Source organism: Acinonyx jubatus, chromosome A2, assembly GCF_027475565.1.
Source record: "Acinonyx jubatus isolate Ajub_Pintada_27869175 chromosome A2, VMU_Ajub_asm_v1.0, whole genome shotgun sequence".
Classification (NCBI taxonomy): domain Eukaryota; kingdom Metazoa; phylum Chordata; class Mammalia; order Carnivora; family Felidae; genus Acinonyx; species Acinonyx jubatus.
The window spans coordinates 160,200,623-160,222,810 of NC_069383.1; the positions used below are offsets into that span (position 1 = coordinate 160,200,623).

General features: G+C 42.6%; 1 protein-coding gene across 11 annotated transcripts in view; it reads left to right on the forward strand.

Annotated features, from left to right (window-relative positions):
* The window catches only part of HNRNPM (heterogeneous nuclear ribonucleoprotein M), a 297,965-nt gene that overhangs the window by 266,367 nt on the left and 9,410 nt on the right, over positions 1 to 22,188 (forward strand). For 2 of the 11 annotated variants that reach the window (XM_053219976.1, XM_053219977.1), the window contains exons 2-9: positions 9,377 to 9,470; positions 10,572 to 10,763; positions 12,018 to 12,171; positions 12,992 to 13,041; positions 13,873 to 13,933; positions 16,942 to 17,043; positions 18,290 to 18,334; positions 18,793 to 18,870. In XM_053219976.1, coding sequence (XP_053075951.1) covers positions 9,393 to 9,470; positions 10,572 to 10,763; positions 12,018 to 12,171; positions 12,992 to 13,041; positions 13,873 to 13,933; positions 16,942 to 17,043; positions 18,290 to 18,334; positions 18,793 to 18,870 — 760 coding nt within the window. In that variant the 5' untranslated portion in view covers positions 9,377 to 9,392. Of the gene's footprint in view, positions 1 to 1,111; positions 1,282 to 8,318; positions 9,292 to 9,376; positions 9,471 to 10,571; positions 10,764 to 12,017; positions 12,172 to 12,991; positions 13,042 to 13,872; positions 13,934 to 16,941; positions 17,044 to 18,289; positions 18,335 to 18,792; positions 18,871 to 22,188 lie in introns of those variants that run through there. The other 9 variants (XM_027050253.2, XM_027050246.2, XM_053219971.1 and 6 more) reach the window with 9 other exon arrangements.

Below are 22,188 nucleotides of genomic sequence, written 5' to 3' on the forward strand. Positions count from 1 at the left end.
CACGCCAGAAGGACATTCACCCTTTGCTGAAGGTGGGATCGTTGGCTGCATATTGTCTTTTACCTACCTCGGTTGCTCAGACTTTGGTTTTCCTAGGGTTGTATAGAGAATGACTTCTCTACTGTTAAAAAAAAAATTGTGGTAAAATGTACGTAAAATATGCCGTTTTAACCATGTGAAGTGTATAGTTCAGGGGGATTAAATACAATGTTGAGCATATACCACTGTCCATTTTCAGAACTTTCTTTCTCATCCCAAACAGAAACTCTCATCCATTAAACAATAACCCCTTTCCCAACTCCCTCCAGCTTCTGGAAACCTCTATTCTGTCTTCCTTATCTGTCTGACTTATTTTGCGTAGTATAATGTTTTCAGACTTCATCTGTGTTGCAGCATGTATCAGCATTCCGTGCCTTTTTATGGCTGAAGAATCTCTTTATGGCTGTACCACATTTCTTTATTCCATTCATCTGTTGGTGGACCCTTGGGTTGTTTCCACCTCTTGGCTATTACGAATAATGCTATTTGGTGTACAAGTATTTCCTCCTTCCTGTCACTTCTTTTGGATCTGTACCCAGGAGTAGAATTGTTGGGTCATATGGTAATTATGTGTTTTAACTTTTTGAGTGACTGCCAGGCTTTTCTGTAGTGGCTGTACCATTTTATATTCCAGCTTAAAAAACATTTTTCCCCCCTCAAAATAAAAAGGTAGTTTTATTTGTGAAGTTAAAGTTGATTGGGCCTATGCGCACCAGCTCATTTCTGTTCCATGAAGTCTTGCAAATCTTCCCTTCTTTTTTCCTGTTTCTGGCATGAAATGAAAACACCTTGGGCAGGGAGTTGGCTCCTGGCTCCTATCTCTATTATATCCCCTAGGAATGTGTGAAGGCAGAGGAGAGCACAGTTTATTGGGAATGGCTTCTTGATATGTGGGTTTTAAAGAGTGTGCTACTTTACCTTTCTGCTCAAACTGAAGTTTGAATGTCTCAGAACAAAGTCAAGATTAGTCTTGTGATGGATGTAACTATGTGGAATTCTAAATCTGGCAAATCGAATACTGTCTTTCATGTTGTGCTAACATATGGACCCTTTTTTTTCCCTTCGAATTCAGTGAAGGAGAGCGACCTACTCAGAATGAGAAGAGGAAGGAGAAAAACATAAAAAGAGGAGGCAATCGCTTTGAGCCATATGCCAATCCAACTAAAAGATACAGAGCCTTCATTACAAACATACCTTTTGATGTGAAATGGCAGTCACTTAAAGACCTGGTTAAAGAAAAAGGTAATGGTACTGGTGGTCGAGTAGGGTAAGAAGGTTGATGTGTCATCTTTTCTGTGGCTAATTCCTTGGTTATTTTTTGTCAGTGGAAGTTGATCTGGGTAGAGCATTGTGTTCTGTCCAGGCTTGAGAGTTAAGCCGCTTTACCCACCCTACTTTTTTGTGTGGTCATGCACCTGTGTGTCAAACAGGGTGGTTTGTATGGTCCTTTGGCCTACAAATGATTTTACTGGCTTAATATGGTTAATAGGACTTTGATTAAGCTTGAGGGGAACCTCTTTGTGTTAAGGAAATTTTTTGATTTCTTCATATTAGGTGGGAGAGGTTTTTCCTTTAAAAATTTTTTTTTAGCTTTTTAATTCTGGAGGGAAGGTAGTTTGTTTAAATTTTGTGGATGTCTTCCTGGGATCAAAATTTGGTAGTTGGAACTTGCGCTGCTCAGCTTCTAAATTCTAAAACATGAGCTTGTATTTAAACTTGGGCTTTTTCCACCCTGGGAAGAAACACGGGTTAGATTGGCAATTGGAGAGCTCAAAATAAGGCATCTGCCGGGCAATGCCGTTCTTGCCGGCAAACATCAGTAGCAGCCTGGTGTCCCGGGCCAGGGCAGGGGGAGCAGCCGAAGCTCTGCTGCCACCAGGAGGTCCTAGGAGGCCGGTTGTCCTGTGGTCCTCTGCCTCACCCCCTGTGCACGCCATACGGATCCTCTTCCTTTTCACTTTCTTGTTCTGCTTTTGTCTTCTTTCTTTCCTGATTCTTGGCCCTGCTGGTGGCACTCAGGGCTGAAGAGATTGCTCAGCCCTGGTTTAGACAAAACTATCGCTAGAGAACAATTTGTCTGATGCCTTGAGGTCTCCCCCAAGGGAAACTAGAATCAAATTACCCTTAAATGGAGTCTTTTTGAAGGACTGAAAGTTACTGGTTTTCTGGAGCATTCATAACGAAAAGAGATGCAAGTTTGAATTGTCCCATGATTAACATTTCAGTGGCAGAGATGCCACTTGGATAGGCCATTCTGGTATGTGTACTGGTGCTCCCAGCATCGGGTTTTGAAATTATGACTGGCCCGCTGCCGTCATTGTCCCATCCATGACGCGCCAGAAGCACTAGGCACCGTGAACTTCTCTGTACAGTCATGTAGGCTGCTCCCGTGTAGTAGTTCTGCAGAGAACACGGATGGAAAAATGTTTCGGTGTGAGATTTGTTTTCCTGCCTCGATCAGCCAAATCATTCCTGCCAATGCTCCTAGGGCAAGAGTGAAGTTTCTTCTTTTTGTCTGAAGGGCGTGTCCTGTGGCATCCCAGATGCAGTGTTCTTGGTTTTTGGGACTGCTGCTTCAATACAAGCTTAGAATTTCTGTACAGTACAGTTGGGTCTCATTCGAATTAGTTTTTGGAATAACTCCCAAATTTGTGTTTTTGTGATTTGGTTGAACCGCTGAATTGCTACTTCCATTGATAATAAGGTATAGTAGTTCCAAGAACCAGGAATGTGGCTTTGAAAACGCAATTGTTAGAATTTTGTAAGAGATTGCAGGCCAAATTATTTTTTATTTTTAGGAGTGTGTGAACCAGTTTTGGGACATGATGGATAAAGTAGGTGACATTTTTACTGCTTTACCATTCAGTAATTCAGTTTTGGAAGCCTTAAAGCTGGTAGCAGCAGCAGCCATGACGTTTCTGGATGTAGAAGCAGTTCACCTCAATTTCCTATTTTGCACTGCATTAAGTGTGGGGCCAGCCTGGTGGTTTATTCGGATACGTCCAAACTGGTTCTCATATTCCCCTGGCATACTGCTATGAATGCCCTGGCTCAGCCCTTTCAGTGTATTTTTTTGGTGGTGTAACTTAGAATTACAGGTGTGCAGTAAATCAGTTATTTTAAACAAATCTTAAAATGTTCTTGTTTAGAGCTCCCCTGTATAGGTTAAATTAATTATTTTTCTGTTTCAGTTATTTGCAGTATTGTATTGTGGGTAAAGGGAATTCATAAGAGAAAGGTAACTTTTTATGGTAATGCTTCTGTTCAGCATGGGAAGTCTGAAGTTTACTGTTCACGTACATAGGCCTCCTTAAAAATGTTCTTATTTTTATTATGAGATTTAAAATTACAGTTTTATTCGTTTCTTGGTATGCTGAAAACGTGTAGGTGGTTATTTGAAATCTGTAGTATTTACTTGAAACCTGTTGCAAGTAAGTTTTTATTTTTTGAAGGCCTGTTGCCGCAGCTAGGGACAGTTAGCACCCTAAAAGCGTCAGTCTCCAGGTAATCTCCAGAGTGGACCAGCTGCAGAGACCTGGCTTGTTATAACCCAGACGCTTTTTATTGGTCTGCCTTTTAAGAGTTTTGCTGTTTCAGGAAACCAGTGGAATAAGCTTCATTAGTTGTCTTCAACTGAAAGGTCTGGGAAATGTCCTGTCACTGCAACACTGTCTAATTGCCGCCTCTCAGAACTAAACTAGATGCTTTAAAGTGGCATGACCGGAGCTTTTCTAAGGCTAATCATGCCTGAGATTGCCTCTTGTACCCCTCCGTGATTCCTGATCTTTACCCCCTTACATGGCCACCGGGCGTATGTTGTCCGTCTTAAGTTTTAGCATTTGGCAACATTCTAGGACATCCTATGAATGACACGTGTATTCTGTGATTGGTCACTTTGCCTTTTTCCCCTGGATGGGGTCACAAAGCTTGTTTGGTGCCCAGCTGTTTGGTGACACTATCATGAAATCAGCATCACTGAGTTTAAAGAGAAAATGCATGGAAAGCTTGTTTTGTCCTGAGTTGGGCTGCCTTTTTGCTCACTACCCACCCATCCCCGTCCCCATCCCCCTATATTGGTCAGGGATGTGGCTTCAACAGTTTTCACAGCCCATAGAATTGAACGCTGAACTTTCCTCTTCCTGTTCTAAGTGTCCTGATGGAACAAAGGAAAGGTTTCTATTGTCCTTTCTCTTGACCATGTTTATTTTTAACAGAGATATTACATGGAACAAATAAATGGCTGCTGTGAACACCAAAGAGTTGCTGGATTGAAACCAAATTGAGAGTCAGGGTAATAGGAAATTTGAATTGGCGATTGTCACACCAGGTCTCAGTCACCCAGTTTTTACCCCTTGACAGATTGGAATCACATTGCAGGTGATTGACCTTAAGGACTGGGTGACAAACGGTGCTCTTGGGAATTTACACTTGGTGTTGTGCTACGTTACTGGGAAGTCCTGTGTGGATGAATAAAGCTCCTTATTGGTTATTGGGCTGCTTGTTCTTGTTCTCCTGGCCTGACCAGGTAGTTGGCACATCGAGGTGGGGCGGTTGTAACCAGACAGGCCTGAGTTGGACCTGCCCTGAGTAAACAGCACAGTTGGAGGAATAAAGGAAAGTCCATGATGGAGTTTACTCTCAATCAATCCCAAGTTTATCAGCAGTCAGGTTGACCTGTGTAAGCAAGGATTTCTTTAAGCACTTAATCCTGTCCTCATTTAATGCATCACTCTGAGTAAATTTCAGATTCCAGCTGACAGAAAACTGAGGCCCAGAGGGCAAGTGTAGTCCAGAAGAAAGTCTCCCTTGGCCCTTGAAGACAACCTATGTTGTGGATTTATGGAGCCGAACTTTATTTTCAATTTAAGTAAAAACCCATATCCGGTCCTTTTGTTCCTTTGTGTTTTCCTGTTTTGGAAATTCAGCCTGCATTTTTTAAAGAATTATGCTAAAGCATCTCTATCTGGGGGTACTTGGGTTGAACCTGGACAGTGTAGCCTGCCTTAGCTTAGTTGGTAGGTTTTGGTTTAGTTAGAGAAGTAGTGGTCTTCAGCTTTTGCTATGAAAGTAGCAAGAACGGGCTCCATAAGTATCCAGTTTGTCCATTAAATTAAGTAGACATTGTGTAGAATAATTATTTTGCCACGTTTCATGTTGTCTATGTATTAAAGATACAAGCTTTCCAGTTAAAATACTCATTTGTTCCGTGCACCCCTCTATGAGAGCAGCCAGCTGAGAGTTGAATGTGTTTGAGGGGAATGCATTTGATAACATACCCTACTTTTCAGCCTTCCCCCTCCAACCCCATCTTTTATAGGCCTTTTCACATGTGAATTCTCTTCAGTGAAGTTTTGGCCTCCATACATCATCTTTTTTTGGGGGGGGGGGGTGGTCAGTTTCAGAGTAAATGAGAACACAGAAACAAATACTCCTGGTGATAAAAACATGTGCGGGAGTGTTAAATCACAGTAGCTTCATTTTGGGTTGCGTGTTCACTCTCCTTATCCTCATGATGTGTTTTATTCTTGAGGCAATGTTTTTAATAATCCGTGTAAATGTTGGTTAAAGGTGACTTGGAGCATTTTAAACTAAAGGTAGGTGATAACGTTTGTCAGATTTTTCGAAGTCTTAGTTTTTTCATATAGATGTTTTGATGTTTAAAGCTCAGAAGGATTTCCTAGCACCTCCTCTTGAGATTCCATGGATTCCATCCATGTTCAGGAAGGGAGAGGAACAACTGTATTTTTCATCAGTACCTGCGAGTTCCATTTCAGAGAGACTTGCTACTTACTGCCAATTTGTTACCTCTGCCTCTCAGTCCTAGCTCCTCTGCTGTGGTGGATTTGCTTTCTGAAACGTAGTTTCATTGGCTGCGAGCAGACTATGCATGGTTGGCAAATTTTACCTTCAGAGTTTTGTTGCTAGTTGTTCTGACTGAACAGGTTTTTGTTTTAATCCTGTAGAACTGAAAAGAGAGGTGGTCTTCGTTACATCTTCCTCTAGGGAAGTACGAACTAGCACGTATTGCATATCTTGTATACTGATTTGCTTACATCTCTGAATTAAGGCAGTCTCTCAGGGGAGAGATTGGGAATTGACGAGGGACACGGTTATTATTAACGGTCCTCAGGAACAGCACTACTCGTGCTAGAGCCACAGTGACTTCCTAATCTATGGCTAAACGGATAGGGTGGAGGGTTTTTTTAATGTAATTTTTTGTTTTTACTGAACAACTATACCATTTGGGGGGAAAAATAAGAAAGGACATTTTAAACAAAGTTTTGGTGCTAAGGATTGAAGTTGGATGTGTGCCATCACTAGAATGTGAAGTGGGCAAAGCCCTAATTTCTGAACCTGGCTTTTTGGAAAAAAGTTTGGTTTGGACTTGGTTTCTAGGATGCAATGACAGTTTTGATAAAGTGTCTCTATGGACACGGACTAGAAACTTATCAAACGCAGCAGTATTTGAATTCTGACAACATAGTTGTCTTGAGTTAGAGATTGTGATTATTTATTTTTAAGGTCACTAGGTGGTAGTCCCCGCTTGTAGAAAATAAATTTGAGGTCTCTTCACTCTCTTGACACTATTTGGCATTTTTATCAAAGTGGAGATAAAGGCTGTTGGTCCTCAAATGGCTGCTGCTGTTGAAATGAATGGCTGTTTAAAAACATGGCCTCAGGAATATGGCCACAATGTTTTTGGAATTGCTTTCCTTTGTAAGGGCGAAATAAAGCCAGTTTGTATGACTGTCCCTTGGCTGATCCTTTTCAGTTTGCCCCACAGGAGTACATACTCCAAAAGTTAAATTACACCAGCCCCTATTTCCACTCTTCGTTCTTTGCACTGATTCTCCTTCCTGTTTTGTGCACAGTGCTGGTCTGGTTCTGTAATGTACCAAAAAAAGACAAGGGGAGGTGACTTTGAACACTTGGCCTTGTTGTCAACTGCCATGCAAGTATATTGCTAATAAATACTCCCTTCAAATTGTTAATTTTTAGAAGTAATTTTATCCTACTTTACATTCACATCATTCCTTGATGTATTTTAAATTCCTTATAATTTTAATTTCCTTTGGACAAATGAATTAGAATAGGCAGGACTTGTCAAGGCCATTAAGAGGCTTACGTTTACCCTTGTACTGTTAAACCAAACTTGAACACTGAATTGGAGAAGGCTTTACTATCATAAAGATAATCCTTTTTCAAAAAGGATATTCCTGAGTACAAAACCGCTTGCTTGACTTTGGAGAGCCTGCTGAGAGATGTTTTCTCCAAGTTAACACTTCAAATTTCTGTTGTTTTTGTGCCATCTTCAAGTTCAGCAGCCATTTTGGTGGTTGTCGTCTTGATGGGTTCTAACATCTGGTCATGGTGGTCATGAATTGGCAATCCAAACCTTGAGGAAAATCTGTGGAACCTTTTGAAATGCTTCATTTTTAACCCCTTCCCCACCTTTGTGTAGATTAGAATCCTGTGTCTTAACTGTCAGTTGCAAACTGAGCTCTGAATTCGCATTTATCTTTGTCTTTCAATGGGAAGGTTGAAAAAGCAGGAGGAATAAAAGCCTGCCTTAACTCACCGAAGAGAATCCAGATGCTGCTCTGGTTTTGCGATCGGATACTCGAACATCCTCCTTCTGACCATTATGGAGCCTAGTGCTGTGCGCAGGACCAGCTACAGATCTTGTGGGGCCCCGTGCAAAATGAAAACGCGAGGTGCCTCGTTAAAAAACTAAGAATTTTGTGATAACAGCAGCATTAAACTGTGCACGTGGCCCTCTTGAACGCAGGGCTTTGTGCACTCCTGTAGCCGCCCCTTTGGGCATGTGTGCGTGCACGTCCTTGGATTTAGCAGTTGAGCTCAGTTCAGTGGCATTGCGGCCTGTGTGCTGTTTACCTGCTGTCACCAGTAAGAGTGTACGTGCAAAACTGTTTTCCTCCTTTGCCCAAAAAAGTGAATCACGCAGACTTCTTTCCTGTAGATTTGGATTGCCTCTAGTCATGAATGAGGATTTCAGACAGGGAAATTGATACGGAAACCTGTGGAAATAGCTTGCTTGTGGTGGGAGGAAAATCAAGGACGCAATTGTTAACGAGTCTCACCTGCTTTTACTGCACACCTGTAATGCCTAGCTTGGTGGTTTAGAGAATATGGAGTGTTTCTGGGCTTTCTTATAAGGCAGAGGCTCCATACAAGGTTGCTGATGATTGTTCTAAATTCCCATTGTTTTCTTGGCTTTTCTCCCTTGGTTTATGTGTCGTCTGGAAACTGATTTGTAGTTGGTGAGGTAACATACGTGGAGCTCTTAATGGACGCTGAAGGAAAGTCAAGGGTAAGTGTCTGAGAGAATTTCTTCTGTGGATTTACTACTTGAAAAATGTAACTGTATGGTGGCGTGGAATCGAATGAAATCAGGAAGGCAGTGAGTGCTCATGTTATAGTAGCTATGTTTGATTTTTGCCAAACATTTGAGTGGGGTGGGAGGGGATTTGCAAACGGGAGTCCCGCTTTTCCAAATGGCTGGCCAAAGCGCTTTTTGGTATTCTGTTTGGATGCCCAATTTGGATAACTGGGGACCAATAGCAGCATTGTCTCTTTGTTAACAGAGGAATTGGCTGTGTGTGAATTATGCATGGAATTTTAGCGGTGGTATATTAATGTAAAACGTGTGTTCTTGTCTAGAAAATGTTACTCTTGGTCGTTTGCTGAATTTGAAAGTTGTGTGAACCAAAGATTCCGAAAAGTTGCCTTTGTGCCAGTAAATTGTAAAACAATTATTAAAACCTGAATGTTTAAAATTGGCCTAGTTTAAAGAGAAAATTAAATTATTTTGTCGCGCAATAGAATGGCTTAGAATAATCAAAAGGATGAGCTTTAATTTACGGAAGGGATGGATTTAGGAGGAGTATGATAAGGAATTGATTTGAGTACAGAGAGAAGCAGATCTAAAGTTTGTGTGATTTCTTGGAGAACCTGAATTTAGGTCTGCTTATTACAACTTCAGCAGCTATAGTGCAATGCTGGTAATGCGCAGGCAGAGGAGGTAACAAGGAGCCCAGCTGTTAATAAGGAAGGCTAGGCGAGTCATTCCTGTGAGCTTCCCCTTAGAAGGGTTGATATAAAAACTAACCTTGTTATATAAATCGTATTTTTAATTTATATAACTGTCACTGGTATTTACTATGTTTTTCTTTTTTTCTCCTCTTTCCTTGCTCTTCTGACCGGTCTGTGGCTTCCTCCAAAGGGATGTGCGTAAGTATTGTCTAGTTACTTATTGGCAATTGAGCCTTCTCAGTCGTAGGACCGGTTTCACTCATCTCCTTTTGGCTCTTCATAGCGTTGTTGAATTCAAGATGGAAGAAAGCATGAAAAAAGCTGCGGAAGTTCTAAACAAGCATAGTCTGAGTGGAAGACCACTGAAAGTCAAAGAAGTAAGCTCTTGAAACAATGTGGATATCATTTATAATTGTCGAGTTGTCCCCGTTTGGAGTTAGGAAAAGACAAAAATAATCCTTGACTACATTTTACGGAGCAGACCAACCTGTCGTTTTTAATGAAGAGGGCCAGTCACAGGCTTCAGCAGTCAACTCCTGTAGGAACTTGGAATAATGATGGAGCACGTCCTGAGCAACTGCTGTCTTCCCGATGTCTGTGATTTGTCTTAGACCAGCCTACCTTGTTTTATTGATCAGGGGCACTTGGACTGAGCCCCTGGTTGGTGTACGTGTTTGTGGGTGTGTATGTGTGTGTGTTAAGGGATTCTACACCTAAAGTTTTACCCAGCCTGAACCCTATTTCTTAGCCCACCTTTTTTCTTTTTTAAAGCGAGTTTATCATTACTCAGATCCACTTTGGTATATAATCCAAACCAGATACCTTCTCTCCCTTGAGAAAGCGGGAAGTTTTTATGATTAAATCCCTCCCTTATTTTTACCTTTCCTTCTTAGAGGAAGATTAATATATTCAGAGCTCAGAGAGTAGAGCACAGTAGGGGCTAAGGTTTCTTTGGGCTGAAGAGACACATGAAAGGGCAAAGAGTTCAAGACTAGTGTCAATGCCAGAGTTTCATACACCTGTCCAGACCTCACACGAGTCAGACGCCTGCATAACATGAAGGATGGAGTACCTCGGTGATCTAGAACTGCGTTTTCAAACTTTTGGAACAATCACTGATGGGGTTAACAGAAATTAACAGAACCCCGTTGAAAATTAGTGAGATTCAACTATACCAAGCCTGTGAAGATCTTATTTCAGTCTGGAAGTGTTCTGTGTTCTATCAACTAATCTTCTCATCTGCCACTCAGTTCAATTGATAGCTAAATTTGACACCTTTCCTTTTGGCCTCGTTCCTTTGGCTGGAATTCTCCTAACCCGATGGTTGAGTTCGTTTGAATTTCTTGTTATAGATTTCAAGAAATACTTTTCCAAACAACCTCTCAATCTCTGGAGTTTTGGGAATATCCCTTTTTGTGAGATCATGGTCTTAGTTGTCACTGGGTCAGTTAAATGTAACACTTTTGTGCTTGTTTTAGGATCCTGATGGTGAACATGCCAGGAGAGCAATGCAAAAGGTGATGGCTACGACTGGTGGGATGGGTATGGGACCAGGTGGCCCAGGAATGATTAATATCCCACCCAGTATCCTAAATAATCCTAACATCCCAAATGAGATTATCCATGCATTACAGGCTGGAAGACTTGGAAGCACAGTATTTGTAGCAAATGTAAGTAAACGGAAACATTGTCTAAGGTGGAAAAGTCAGAACTTTATGATAGTTTTGTTAATATGTTATAAAAGTAGTTCTCATATTTGAGAAGAACAATTGAAAAGAGGGTTATGCTGTCTTCTTCTTCTGTTTAAAAAACAAACAACTTTGAAGTTGGGCTTTGTCCCACAGTGACCCTGTAGTGATCAGTCACAGGCTTGACCATGGCCCCACTGGGGTCATGTTCACTGGCTTTTGCTGGTTATAAAAGTGGCAGCTGAGTCTGCATTCCGTGCGGGTGCGGGCCAAAAAAGTATATGAACCAAGCTGACATTCCATCCCTCCTCTTGTGTTTGGGATGAAAGATAATGCCTTTGCCATTGGCAAAGGGAAATATTTTTAAAGAAAAATGCATTGGGAAGGATGATGGTAAACTTTAGCTGGGGAACAAAAAAGGTTTTTTGTTTGTTTTTTTTTTTTTTTTTTGGGGGGGGGGGTTCAGAGTAAGCATTAATTTGAAAGGCATGAGGTGACTTAACCTGTTCTTCCGGAGAAAAGAGTGACTAGCAGTTAAGGCCAGGCTTCATAATCGTATCTGAAAAATTCTACTGTGGTGGGATAAGTCCTTGTGACATTATATATATATATATTTATTTATTTATTGCATTTAATTAATTATTTATTTTTGAGAGAGAGAGAGAGTGAGAGAGTGAGTGTGTGTGTGTGTGTGTGTGTGTGTGTGCGCGCGCGCGAGCACGAGCAGGGGAGAGGGGCAGAAGGATAGAGAATCTCAAACAGGCTCCATGCTCAGCAAAGGGGCTCGATCCCATGACCGTGGGGATCATGACCTGAGCCGATATCAAGAGTCAACCCTCAACTGACGGAGCCACCCAGGCGCTCCTGTGATATTATTTAAAATAAAATAATAAAATAAAAAAAAATTTTTTTTAATTGTTTTTATTTTCGAAGGAGAGAGGGAGATAGAGCATGAGTGGGGGAGGAGTGGAGAGAGAGGGAGACACAGAATTTGAAGCAGGCTCCAGGCTCTAAGCTGTCAGCACAGAGCCCGATGTGGGGTTCGAACTCACAAACTGTGAGATCATGACCTGAGCTGAAGTTGGACGCTTAACTGACTGAGCCAACCAGGCACCCCTGTGACGTTATTTTTAAATGTTTCCAACCAGAGCATATTGTGTTCAATATGTTATGTGTTCAAAATGTTTTTTCTTGAGATGTCTACATTGAGTTTTTTCTCTCCTTTCTCTTGATTAGCTGGATTATAAAGTTGGCTGGAAGAAGCTGAAGGAAGTTTTTAGTATGGCTGGTGTGGTGGTCCGAGCAGACATTCTTGAGGATAAAGATGGAAAAAGTCGTGGAATAGGCACTGTTACTTTTGAACAGTCCATTGAAGCTGTGCAAGCTATATGTATCCTTTTATCAGAATTCAACTCTTGGTGAACAGTTTGGCCTTAAATATTGCATGAATAACACAGGTTTTTGGGGAGGAAGTGGTCACTGTGTGTGTATTTCCCAAATGACCATAGGGATTGCATTACTGTGGAATGTAAAAGTTGTCTGTGATGGAATTGATTCAGTACTGCATAAATAGAAAATAGGCACATGCCCGTGAGTGGTCTTTTCCAGTGTTCTCTTTTTAGAGTCTGGTTTGAAGGGAGAAGTCTAAAGAATACGCCACTGGAGAGAAATTCGGTTGTTATTTCACGTATAAGTCCTTGGCTGTATTTCTCCAATGGATTGACATCATTCTAGAAATACTTCTCTCTCTGATCCTAAGCTGGTTACCCTGGAGTTTTATCTTTGTAGTCACAGTGGAAAATGCCACACATGAACACAGTCATTAAACTTGGACAAGACTTTTACTGTGTATCTTACCCAGAAAACGTGGTACTTGAAAAAATATATGGTACTTGGCCCATTGGACTCATACAAAAAACTGATGCCAGGACCTAAGAGGATGGTTTAGTGAGAAGTGTGGGGTTATGTGAGTGGAGCTCTACACCTAAGGAGTAAGCTGACATTTACTTCCCCGTCCCTTGAGCTTTATTTATTGCTGCTTTTATGGTTAATGTAGAAACAAAGATTTTAAAAGTTTAATGAAGAACCAAAATTGCTCATAAATTCACTATTTAGAGGGGCTGGTAGCAGTTGGAGCATTTTTCTCTTCTGTATTTCTCTCCTGTGCATGTTTTTAGAATTGCGAGAAATAGCCTTAATTGGAATATCAGCTATGTTTAATGGTCAACTGCTATTTGATAGACCAATGCACGTGAAAATGGTAAGTTAATAGGATCTCTTTCTCCGTGATATATTCAAATAAGTCTAGCAATAACATGGGAATATTAAGAGTGTACATAGCTATTATACTATATTTATGGATCAGTCTAAGTTAAAAAAGTTGCAGTATGTTGAGCAAATTTACGGCAGAAACACAGCTCTTCAGATATATTTCCCTTTTGCACAGTTGCCTGTTAACTGACATGGTCAGGAGATCAGTTGAGTATCCTGCTCAAGCAAGTGATCAAGTTCAAAGATCGGTTATGTACATGGGGTTCTACTCTTCAGGGTATCTCATTATAATGTTTAGCATTTTATCTGTTGTGACTGTAAGTCTTTGATTCACACAGCCTTTCAGGTTCTGTTGAAGCGCTTCATTGTAAACATTATCCCTGCTTTGGCTGTGCCAGGATAATAGTGAATTAATACAAGCACGACTAGAATATGCTGAGGGCAATCTGGTGAGGGCTCAGATTCAAGAAGAAAATAAAGGGAACTGTAAAGGGATATTTTAGCTACTTTAAGCATTCAGTTTAGTGTTTTGAATAGATTATTGCTTTACATGGCTTAAAAAGCATGAAGATACAGCGTGAGAGTCTTTCCCTTTGTGCCCAGGTCCCTTTCATCCCCCCTAGTAACGTGGATGCATATTTTTGTCCTTCTTTTTACATAAGGGTGCAAGTACTCTGTGTATTTCTTTTTGTACTTGTATGTTATTTCGTGGCATGGGTGGATCATAATTTAGCTAGTCCTCTGTCATTGGGAGTTGTTTCCATCTGTTGTTGTTGTAAGCTGTGCTTTAATACTGAGATTTACTCACTTTCTCTTTCAGGATGAGAGGGCCCTACCAAAGGGAGATTTTTTCCCTCCTGAGCGTCCACAGCAACTTCCCCGTAAGTGTCTCCGTATGGCTTAGTTTTTGAATTTGATCAATACTGACCGGAGAACTACACTTACCCTTGAGCTTGCGCCATGTGATTCTGCAGTGCTCTTGATCATTCTTGAGGGAAAGGTTCGAAAAGGGGTTTGTGGTAATTTTTTCTCCCCCTGTAGATTCTTCAGGGTGAAATACGAGCAGAGAGATTCACAACTTAGGAAGGGTGGTTAGGATTACTCTGTGGTGAGGCAGACTACATCCTCTGGGATGTAGTTGGGTGTTTTGAAAGTGTCCTGTGGAAGGAAGAACCAGAAACTGGAAAGGAATTAAAATCAGGTTGCCCGTGGGATCAGAAGAGATTGGTTAGCATGGTATGGCTCAGCGTGGTTCCACTCTTAGGTATACGTTGAAGAACTGAAAACTGTGTCTCCATAAACATTCATGTGGGTGTTCCTAGCACCGTGATTCCAGTTGATAAATGGATAGAAGTGGTAAGTTTATATGATGGAGCATTACTCAGCCATAAAAAGGAACCAAGTACTGATACCTGCCACGACGTGGATGCACCTTGATTCCATCTGTAGGAAATGTCCAAAAAAAAGACAAATCCACCTACAGAAAGTAGATTAGTGGTTGCCAGGGGAGAGGGGTAAGTGGAGAGTTGTTTTTGGGGTGATGACAGTGTTCTGGAATTAGATGAGGGTGATAGTTATATGTACGAAAAATCACTGAACTGTACACTTTGAATGGGGGCATCTTACGTGAAGTACGGTGATCCATATTTTTATATGGGGTCACGTGAAACTTCCAGGTGAAAGTCTGTCCTGTGACAGGGAAGACTAGGTGACCAGTCACCTCGAAGATGGAAGTGGTGCATATTAGTGAAGCCTTAGGCGGCCCTCTTTCTGACAAGCCCACAGGGCTGTGCGGAGCCTGGGCATAGGCAGCAGTGAGAGTGCTGGCCTCCAGCAGCAAGAAGGGCTGGGGAGTCCGTAGGAAGCATGGGAGTTAGGTGGCTGTGGGAGGGGAGGGGCTTGCTTGTGCTATGTTGGGAGAACTTCCTAGCAGATGAGGCAGTTGGGGTGGGTGTCTGTTTGGAGGGCCAGGGAGTGTCCCCGGTCTGGAGTGGGGACTCAGGCCTAAGGCCCAGCATCAGATGGATTGAATGAGAGCCTAGACAAGAACACTAACAGGAGTGCCTTTGTGGTTTAACATTATTGGAAGCATAAATGAGGCAGATTTCGAGGGGAGGTCAGAGGCTTCAAGAATAGATGGCTTAGTTGAAAATTTAATATATATATTTTTTTAAACGTTTATTTATTTTTGAGACAGAGAGAGAGAGAGAGAGAGAGAGCATGAATGGGGGAGGGTCAGAGAGAGAGGGAGACAGAATCTGAAACAGGCTCCAGGCTCCAGGCTCCGAGCTGTCAGCACAGAGCCTGACGCGGGGCTTGAACTCACGGACCACGAGATCATGACCTGAGCCGAAGTCAGCTGCTTAACCGACTGAGCCACCCAGGCGCCCCGAAAATTTAATATTTTTTAGAGAAGTACCACATATCCTTGCCCTAATCAATGTGGTCACTTGCCATGATCACTCAGGATCAGAGTGATGGCTCTTACTGATGTTTGTGCCTAGAGGAAGTGGGATGAGGGCTGTTTGAGAGCCTTGGCTGGCACACATTGGGCCCCAGGGAGCCCATTATCCATGACTCTTGGTCTCCCAGCACATTTCAGAGGGTTGACTTCAAAATCTTCAGTGCCTTAGGGAGGAAGTAACCTTGGTGATCTCTCGCTTGCTGTTTCTATGCAATTTAAAAACACTAGTCTGTTAAAACAGATTAAATATCTGGGAACTGGCATCAAGGTTCTTTTTAAGGTATTATTATTACTTTTAATGAACTTGGTTACCATTTAAAACCTGGTCTTGGTTTAAGCGTCAGGCCAGCGTCGCTCAGAGCATCGCAAGTGTCTTGCACTGTCTGGTCTTGTTCGCTCTTTTGAGACCAGCCTGTATTCTTACATCCCTGCTTGTGTGTGTGGGCATGGAGTTGAGAGTGGACTGGGTATTGATCCACAGGTTAGGAAGCTTTCTGGGCAGAAGAGAACAGTAGTTTCATTGTTGCTACAACCACCTGTAGAGTCAGAATAGTGTATGCCCAGTGTATTAACTCGCTGGTTTATTCCATTGTTTTTTCTTGGGGAAAGTCCTTTGGGCTACCAGGTTGTGAGGTGGTGATTGGGCACATTTGCACTGCTGGCCACCCGATGTCCTTAATTGCCTTATTTATTTGTTTGTTTAAGTTTATTCATTTTGGGAGAGAGCAAGCAGGGGACAGGCAGAGAGGGAGGGAGAGAATCCCAAGCAGGCTCTGCACTGTCAGCACGGAGCCTGATGCAGGGCTCGAACCCCTGAAATGTTGAGACCAAGACCTGAGCTGAAACCAAGAGTTGGATGCTTAACCGGCTGAGCCACCCAGGCGCCCCTCCTTTTTAACCTTTTAAAAAATGTTTATTTTTGAGAGAGAGCATGAGAGGGGGAGGGACAGAGAGAAGGGGAGACAGAGGATCTGAAGCGGGCTCCATGCTGACAGCAGAGAGCCTGATTTGGGGCTCAAACTCAAAAACCGTGGGATTATGACCTGAGCTAAAAGTCAGACGCTTAACTGACTGAGCCACCCAGGTGTCCCCTTAATTGCCTGTTTTAATTAAACATTTCTCAATTTGAGATTTGGGGAAATGAATAAGTGTCTGTGATTCTTACATTTGAGTTGTTCATAATTCTCTGTAATTTCCAGTTGCTTTTGTTTTATACATAGCACAAACTCTAATCTGCAATTGCATATGAAAAGTTACGCCTTGAAAGGGATAGCTCCCAAGAGCCCTGGGCTTGCTCTTGGAGGTGGGTGGATTGGAATGGAGTGTGACATTTACAACACAGTATAAACAAAGACTCTTTTTGCTTTGGAAGGTCATGGTTTTCTAAGTGGAATCTACACTTCCGACTTTCTCTTTTCCTTTCAGATGGGCTTGGTGGTATTGGCATGGGGTTGGGCCCAGGAGGACAGCCGATCGATGCCAATCACCTGAATAAAGGCATTGGCATGGGAAACATAGGACCCGCAGGTGAGAACTACAGTGTGCTTTGGAGATTTCTGGGGAAGTTAGTTTTTCAAATTATTGGGATAATTGGATGTTGAGTGCTTCAAATGGAATAAAGATTTAATTGGGGCAGAATTTCTTCCTTACTCCTCTCTCATTCATTTTGATAAAAGCAGTATTTTGTGTTTTTACTGAATTGAATCCTCTTTTCTAAAGTTATACTTTTGCATTTTGTCCTTGCATGACCTTCTGAGCTGAGGTAGTTACGCTATTCCCTATTCGATAAAAGGAGGCAGGCCAGAGAGTTGGTCTTGCTCAAGGTCACATTATCAGTTAGTGACACACTGTAGATCCCCTGACCGTGGGACTACAGCACTGCTGCAGTCTGTTACCCAGACACCCTTAGGCTCTTGCCTGATGGTGATAATGGCTCGTAGAGGTGGGGGCATTGGCGGATACAAAAAAGCACAGGAGGGCCTCATTGCATGACAGCATAGCTGTCACAGGCCACAAAGACATAGTGTTGAGTGTTGTCTTTGTTCAAGATGATAAATAGCTAATGAATAAAAACTTTGTGGAGAATATACTTTAAATTTTGCTGTTCAGCATTTTCATTCTGTGCAATGAGGTGTTTATATACTATTAAGAACGATTTCATTTTTGTGACCACAGGCTTAACGGCTGTCTTTCTTGAAATCCTTTGAATTGCAGCCTGGATGCCCCTTCACTCCACTTCTGTCAGTTCTGCATATCCCTTGTCTCCCTCCCAGATTAAACTCTGGGCTGACCTCAGCACCCTCGGCCATCACCTCAGCTGGCCCTACCAGTCTGATGGCCACTCCCCTAACACCTAAGAAGAAAGTCTGGTGTTTTTAGGAACTGCTTTTTATTTAGAGAATTTTATCTTTGAAAGGGGTTTTTTAATCTACTTATGTTCCCTAAAATAAGCTTATAAAAAAGTGCTCTCCACTTTGTACCTGGTTAGTTATATATCATGTTTAACGTGGTCTGATTTGGGTAGTTGTTAAAACTGTATGTGGACCCTACAGAGTTTTGAGTCACGTGATTATTTTGTTAAAGGCTAACGTTTGTTGGAAGGTGATAGTGTTGCAGGGGAGATGGTAGGGCCGCTTCCCCCTTTTCCTTGACAACCAAAATATACTCCTAATCAGGGATATTTTTTGTTCATTTGATGGTTTGGAATTTTAAGTTCAAACGTTACTTACTACTTTGACATAATTTTAGTTTGCATTGACTTTTTCTTTTTAAGGAATGGGAATGGAAGGCATAGGATTTGGCATAAATAAAATGGGAGGTAAGAGATTTAAAATGAAGTACAAATGTAATCACTTTTAGGTATGGTTTTCTCTCACCTTTCCTCTTTCTTTTTCCTGAAGCCTTGCATGAATTCTCACTTTCGGTTTTCTGAAAGTTTGAGTCTAGAAATTAATTTTACCTGTCAGTCTTTCCTAGTGGGTATCTTGGCTTTGGGTCTGGCTTTCTCACTAACTAGCTCTGTGACCTTGGGCAAATCACTCCATCTCTCTGGGCCTCTTTTTACTTGTCTGTTGAGGGGGTGGATCAGATCAGCGTTTTGAAGATGGTGGTTTCCAGGCAAGGGCACTAGCATTTTTTCCCCCAAAGTCCTTACGCTTGGTAAGGAAGCTCCTGGCAGAAAACACCCAAAGTGAAACTCACGAAAACATCTTTCTTTTCCTGATGAGTGTAAGCGGTCTCATTGGGATGGTGCTCAAATGTGGATATCTCTTGCAGGAATGGAGGGACCTTTTGGTGGCGGTATGGAAAACATGGGTCGATTTGGCTCTGGGATGAACATGGGCAGAATAAATGGTAAGACTTGGGTTTCCTTCCTGTGTGCACCTGCCCTCTGCTGGTTGTTGTCTCCTGGGCGACTGTGAGGCAGCACACCCATTTTCAGTGAATAAGATTTTCCCCTTCCACTTTTCTTGACGAATCCAGTGTCTTTGAATTGCCTTATTTGAAATCATAAGTTTGTATTTCCGAAGCTAGACTTGCTGGTAGGTAAGTGTTAATCCCCTTAGCCACTGAACTGTATTCTGAATCTCCCCAGTAATTACCCAGAAAATTCTAGAGCTTTTTTATTGCCTCCAGCACTAGCAGGCATCCTGTAGACACGTTTGTGGTTATGTTTTGCATACTTTAAAATCATCTTCAAGTGTGAGGGATTAGTTTTAGTTTCTTTGGAGTTTTTGATCAAGTTCATCTCTCTCCTGGAGTGCTGGACTGCGTCAGTTCATGAGCATCTGCTCTGAGAACTTGGAGTTGTGAGCAGAGACAGTGATTTAGCTCAGCATTTCCGTAGTGAGAATTTTGGTGTATTTCAGACCTACTATCCCTTTCGACCCCTTAACAGAAATTCAGTGGTATTAGTTACCATTGTAACCGTGTGTTTTGTTCAGTCCTTGCAAGAACCACATGATCCGTAGGTACTTTTATCACCATTTCATCAGAAACTGAGGCCCGGAGAGTGACTTGCCTAAGGTCACATGGCTAGTGATATTGGGAGATGGGTCCCGGTATCTGGCGGAGCCTGCCCTTCAGAACTGCCTTCCGCGTGGGCGTCAGCCCCTCCTCAGTGGGCCTGCAGAGTGTGCCTTGAGAAGCCCCACAGTCTGTCTTTCTGAAATTCTCTAGGGGTTGGTGGACTCTTTTACCCCCACCTGTGGGGATGATGCTGCCCTTATACACATAAACTTCCCTGAGGAAGGTCATTGAAGATTTGCATGTAAATGTTTCTTTTCTGACCTGCAGTATCATGTAATGTGAAGATCGAGTTAGAGCAACTGAGAGTCTTACTAGGATGGACCTTACTAACTATCAAACTGGAAAGAAAGATATTTCCCATGCATAAAACTGTCCTTCTCCATGGGGTTGTCTTGTTCTAGATAATGGTAAAAAGATGTAGGGAAGTCCTCACCAGGAGTCAGGAATGAAGGGACAAGGGCCTGAGTTTGCAGGGTGCTTTCAAGCCAGCCTATCGTTCATAGTGTGTATGGGAATTTTAATAAAAAGAGTTGGAGGAGTCTGGCTTGGTAAAGTGTTTGCTCAAAACAGATGAGTCCGCAGGAAGGAGGTAAGATTGTTGCTCTGAGGAGTGGAGTGATGTGACTTAGAGGCGGACGGACGGAAGTGAGCTGGGGCTGTGCTGAGCTGTGTGGGCAAAGTCCTTGGTAACCTGGCAGGTGGAAGGCAGCAGCCACAGTTCTGAGCCTGGTGATCAAAGGGTTCCGAGTGCAGATTCTCGTGGGGAGCAACAGTGGAGGATGTGTTGAGATGCACTGCTCTTAGATGTTCTCACATACAGATACTCAGTCCTTCCATGTCCTCCTCGACAGCAGAGAACAGGGACTTCTTCCACTTGAGCTGTGTTCTGGGATTTGAGTGAGTCAACGTAATCACAGAGGGAAATTGATAAAGATGTTTTGGGTTTGATATTTAATTGGCGACTATAATCCATCTGTTCTGGTCACAGGTGCTGATATCAGACTGGCCCTGAGATTCTGATTTCTAATCAGTCAAAGTAGAGGTCAAGTCCTAATAGAATGGATGCTTAGGAATTACAGATTAAAAAACCAAATCCCAAACAATGATTTGATGCAATATTTGACAATGAAAACACTTCCATTTTGGGGGGGATTACATTGGAATTCACAGGGAGTTCCCTGAACTGCAGAGACTGCTGACAGTTGGGAAGATGACTTCTGAGGCCATTGTCCTATTACTGCCTGCACATGACTTCCTTATCTCCAGGGGGCAGAGTGCTGCCGTCTTCATGCCCTTATGATAGGGATTAAAGGAGTGCAGCAGAGCTCTGTCTGTTACGGTGCCAGTGTGGGACTTCTGCTATGCCTGCCACATGCAAGCTCCCACAAGTTAGTTACCTTTTCAGCAGATGGCATGCCACCAACCTGTGACCTTCGGTTGGGTCTGTTCACACTATGAATAGCACGTCTACCGTTGCTAAATGAGGCATTTCTAATTCATAGTGCTAGCCTGCTTCCACATCTTCAGTAGACTTATTTCATTGAAAGTATAAGGGCTTGAGCTGCATGGAACCAATTTTGGCAGTTGCACAATTGAAGGCGATTGTTTGCCTGATTGCTAAGGAGCAAGATTAATTGGGTTTTTTGTTTTTGTTTTTGTTTTTTTAATTTTTAACGTTTATCTATTTGAGAGAGAGAGGAGAATCCTAAGCAGGCACCATGCTGTCAGCACAGAGCTGGATGCAGGGCTCGATCTCACGAACTGTGGGATCATGACCTGAGCTGAAACCTGGAGTTGGATGCTTAACTGACTGAGCCACCCAGGAGCCCCAAGACCTTTGTTTTATTTTAAATTTATTTTATTTTATTTTAACATTTATTCCTTTTTTGAGAGAGAGTGAGCAGGGGAAGGACAGAGAGAGAGAGGGAGACACAGAATCCGAAGCAGGCTCCAGGCTCTGAGCTGTCAGCACAGAGCCCGATGCGGGGCTTGAACTCAGGAACTGTGAGATTATGACCTGAGCCGAAGTCGAATGCTTAACCAACCGAGCCACCCAGGTGCCCCTGTTTTTTTTTGTTTGTTTGTTTTGTTTTTTTTAAGGCATTGCAAAACGTAACTCTTGCTGTGAATGTAGAAAAAAGTAATGAAGTTACCAGTGTCCTTGTGTAGAGGAGACCACTACAGTTGATCCTGGAGAAGGCATGTTATACTGCAGGGATGTTTCTGGATTCTCCTTGGATGTGCTTGTGTTAGGAGAGTTTGGGTTTTTGCATTGGGTTTATAGGTTCCAGCCTTTGCCTCATCCCATAGCAGGCAGGTGGCCTTGGTCAGGTTACTAAGTCATTTGAGCCTTAGTTTCTTTGTTAAAGGGGCCATGATGGTGGAGGGTGATAGAGGTGTGCAGGCTGTTGGGCAGATTCCGTGGACTGCTGGCGCCCCCCGGAACGCTGTGGGTGGGGCGGGGTGCTTGGGAAGTAACTGAGAGCTGTAGCTGCTGCTTCCTGTGACACAGCGTGGATGCAGCCCATTGCTGTAGTGGCTTGGTGTAGCCACCGTGTGACTGTAATGAAAGTCATCAGTTAGTCTTTGGTGGATTGAAGGTAGGTGGTTTGCAAGGGACTCACTTGAGGTGAGGGGACCTTT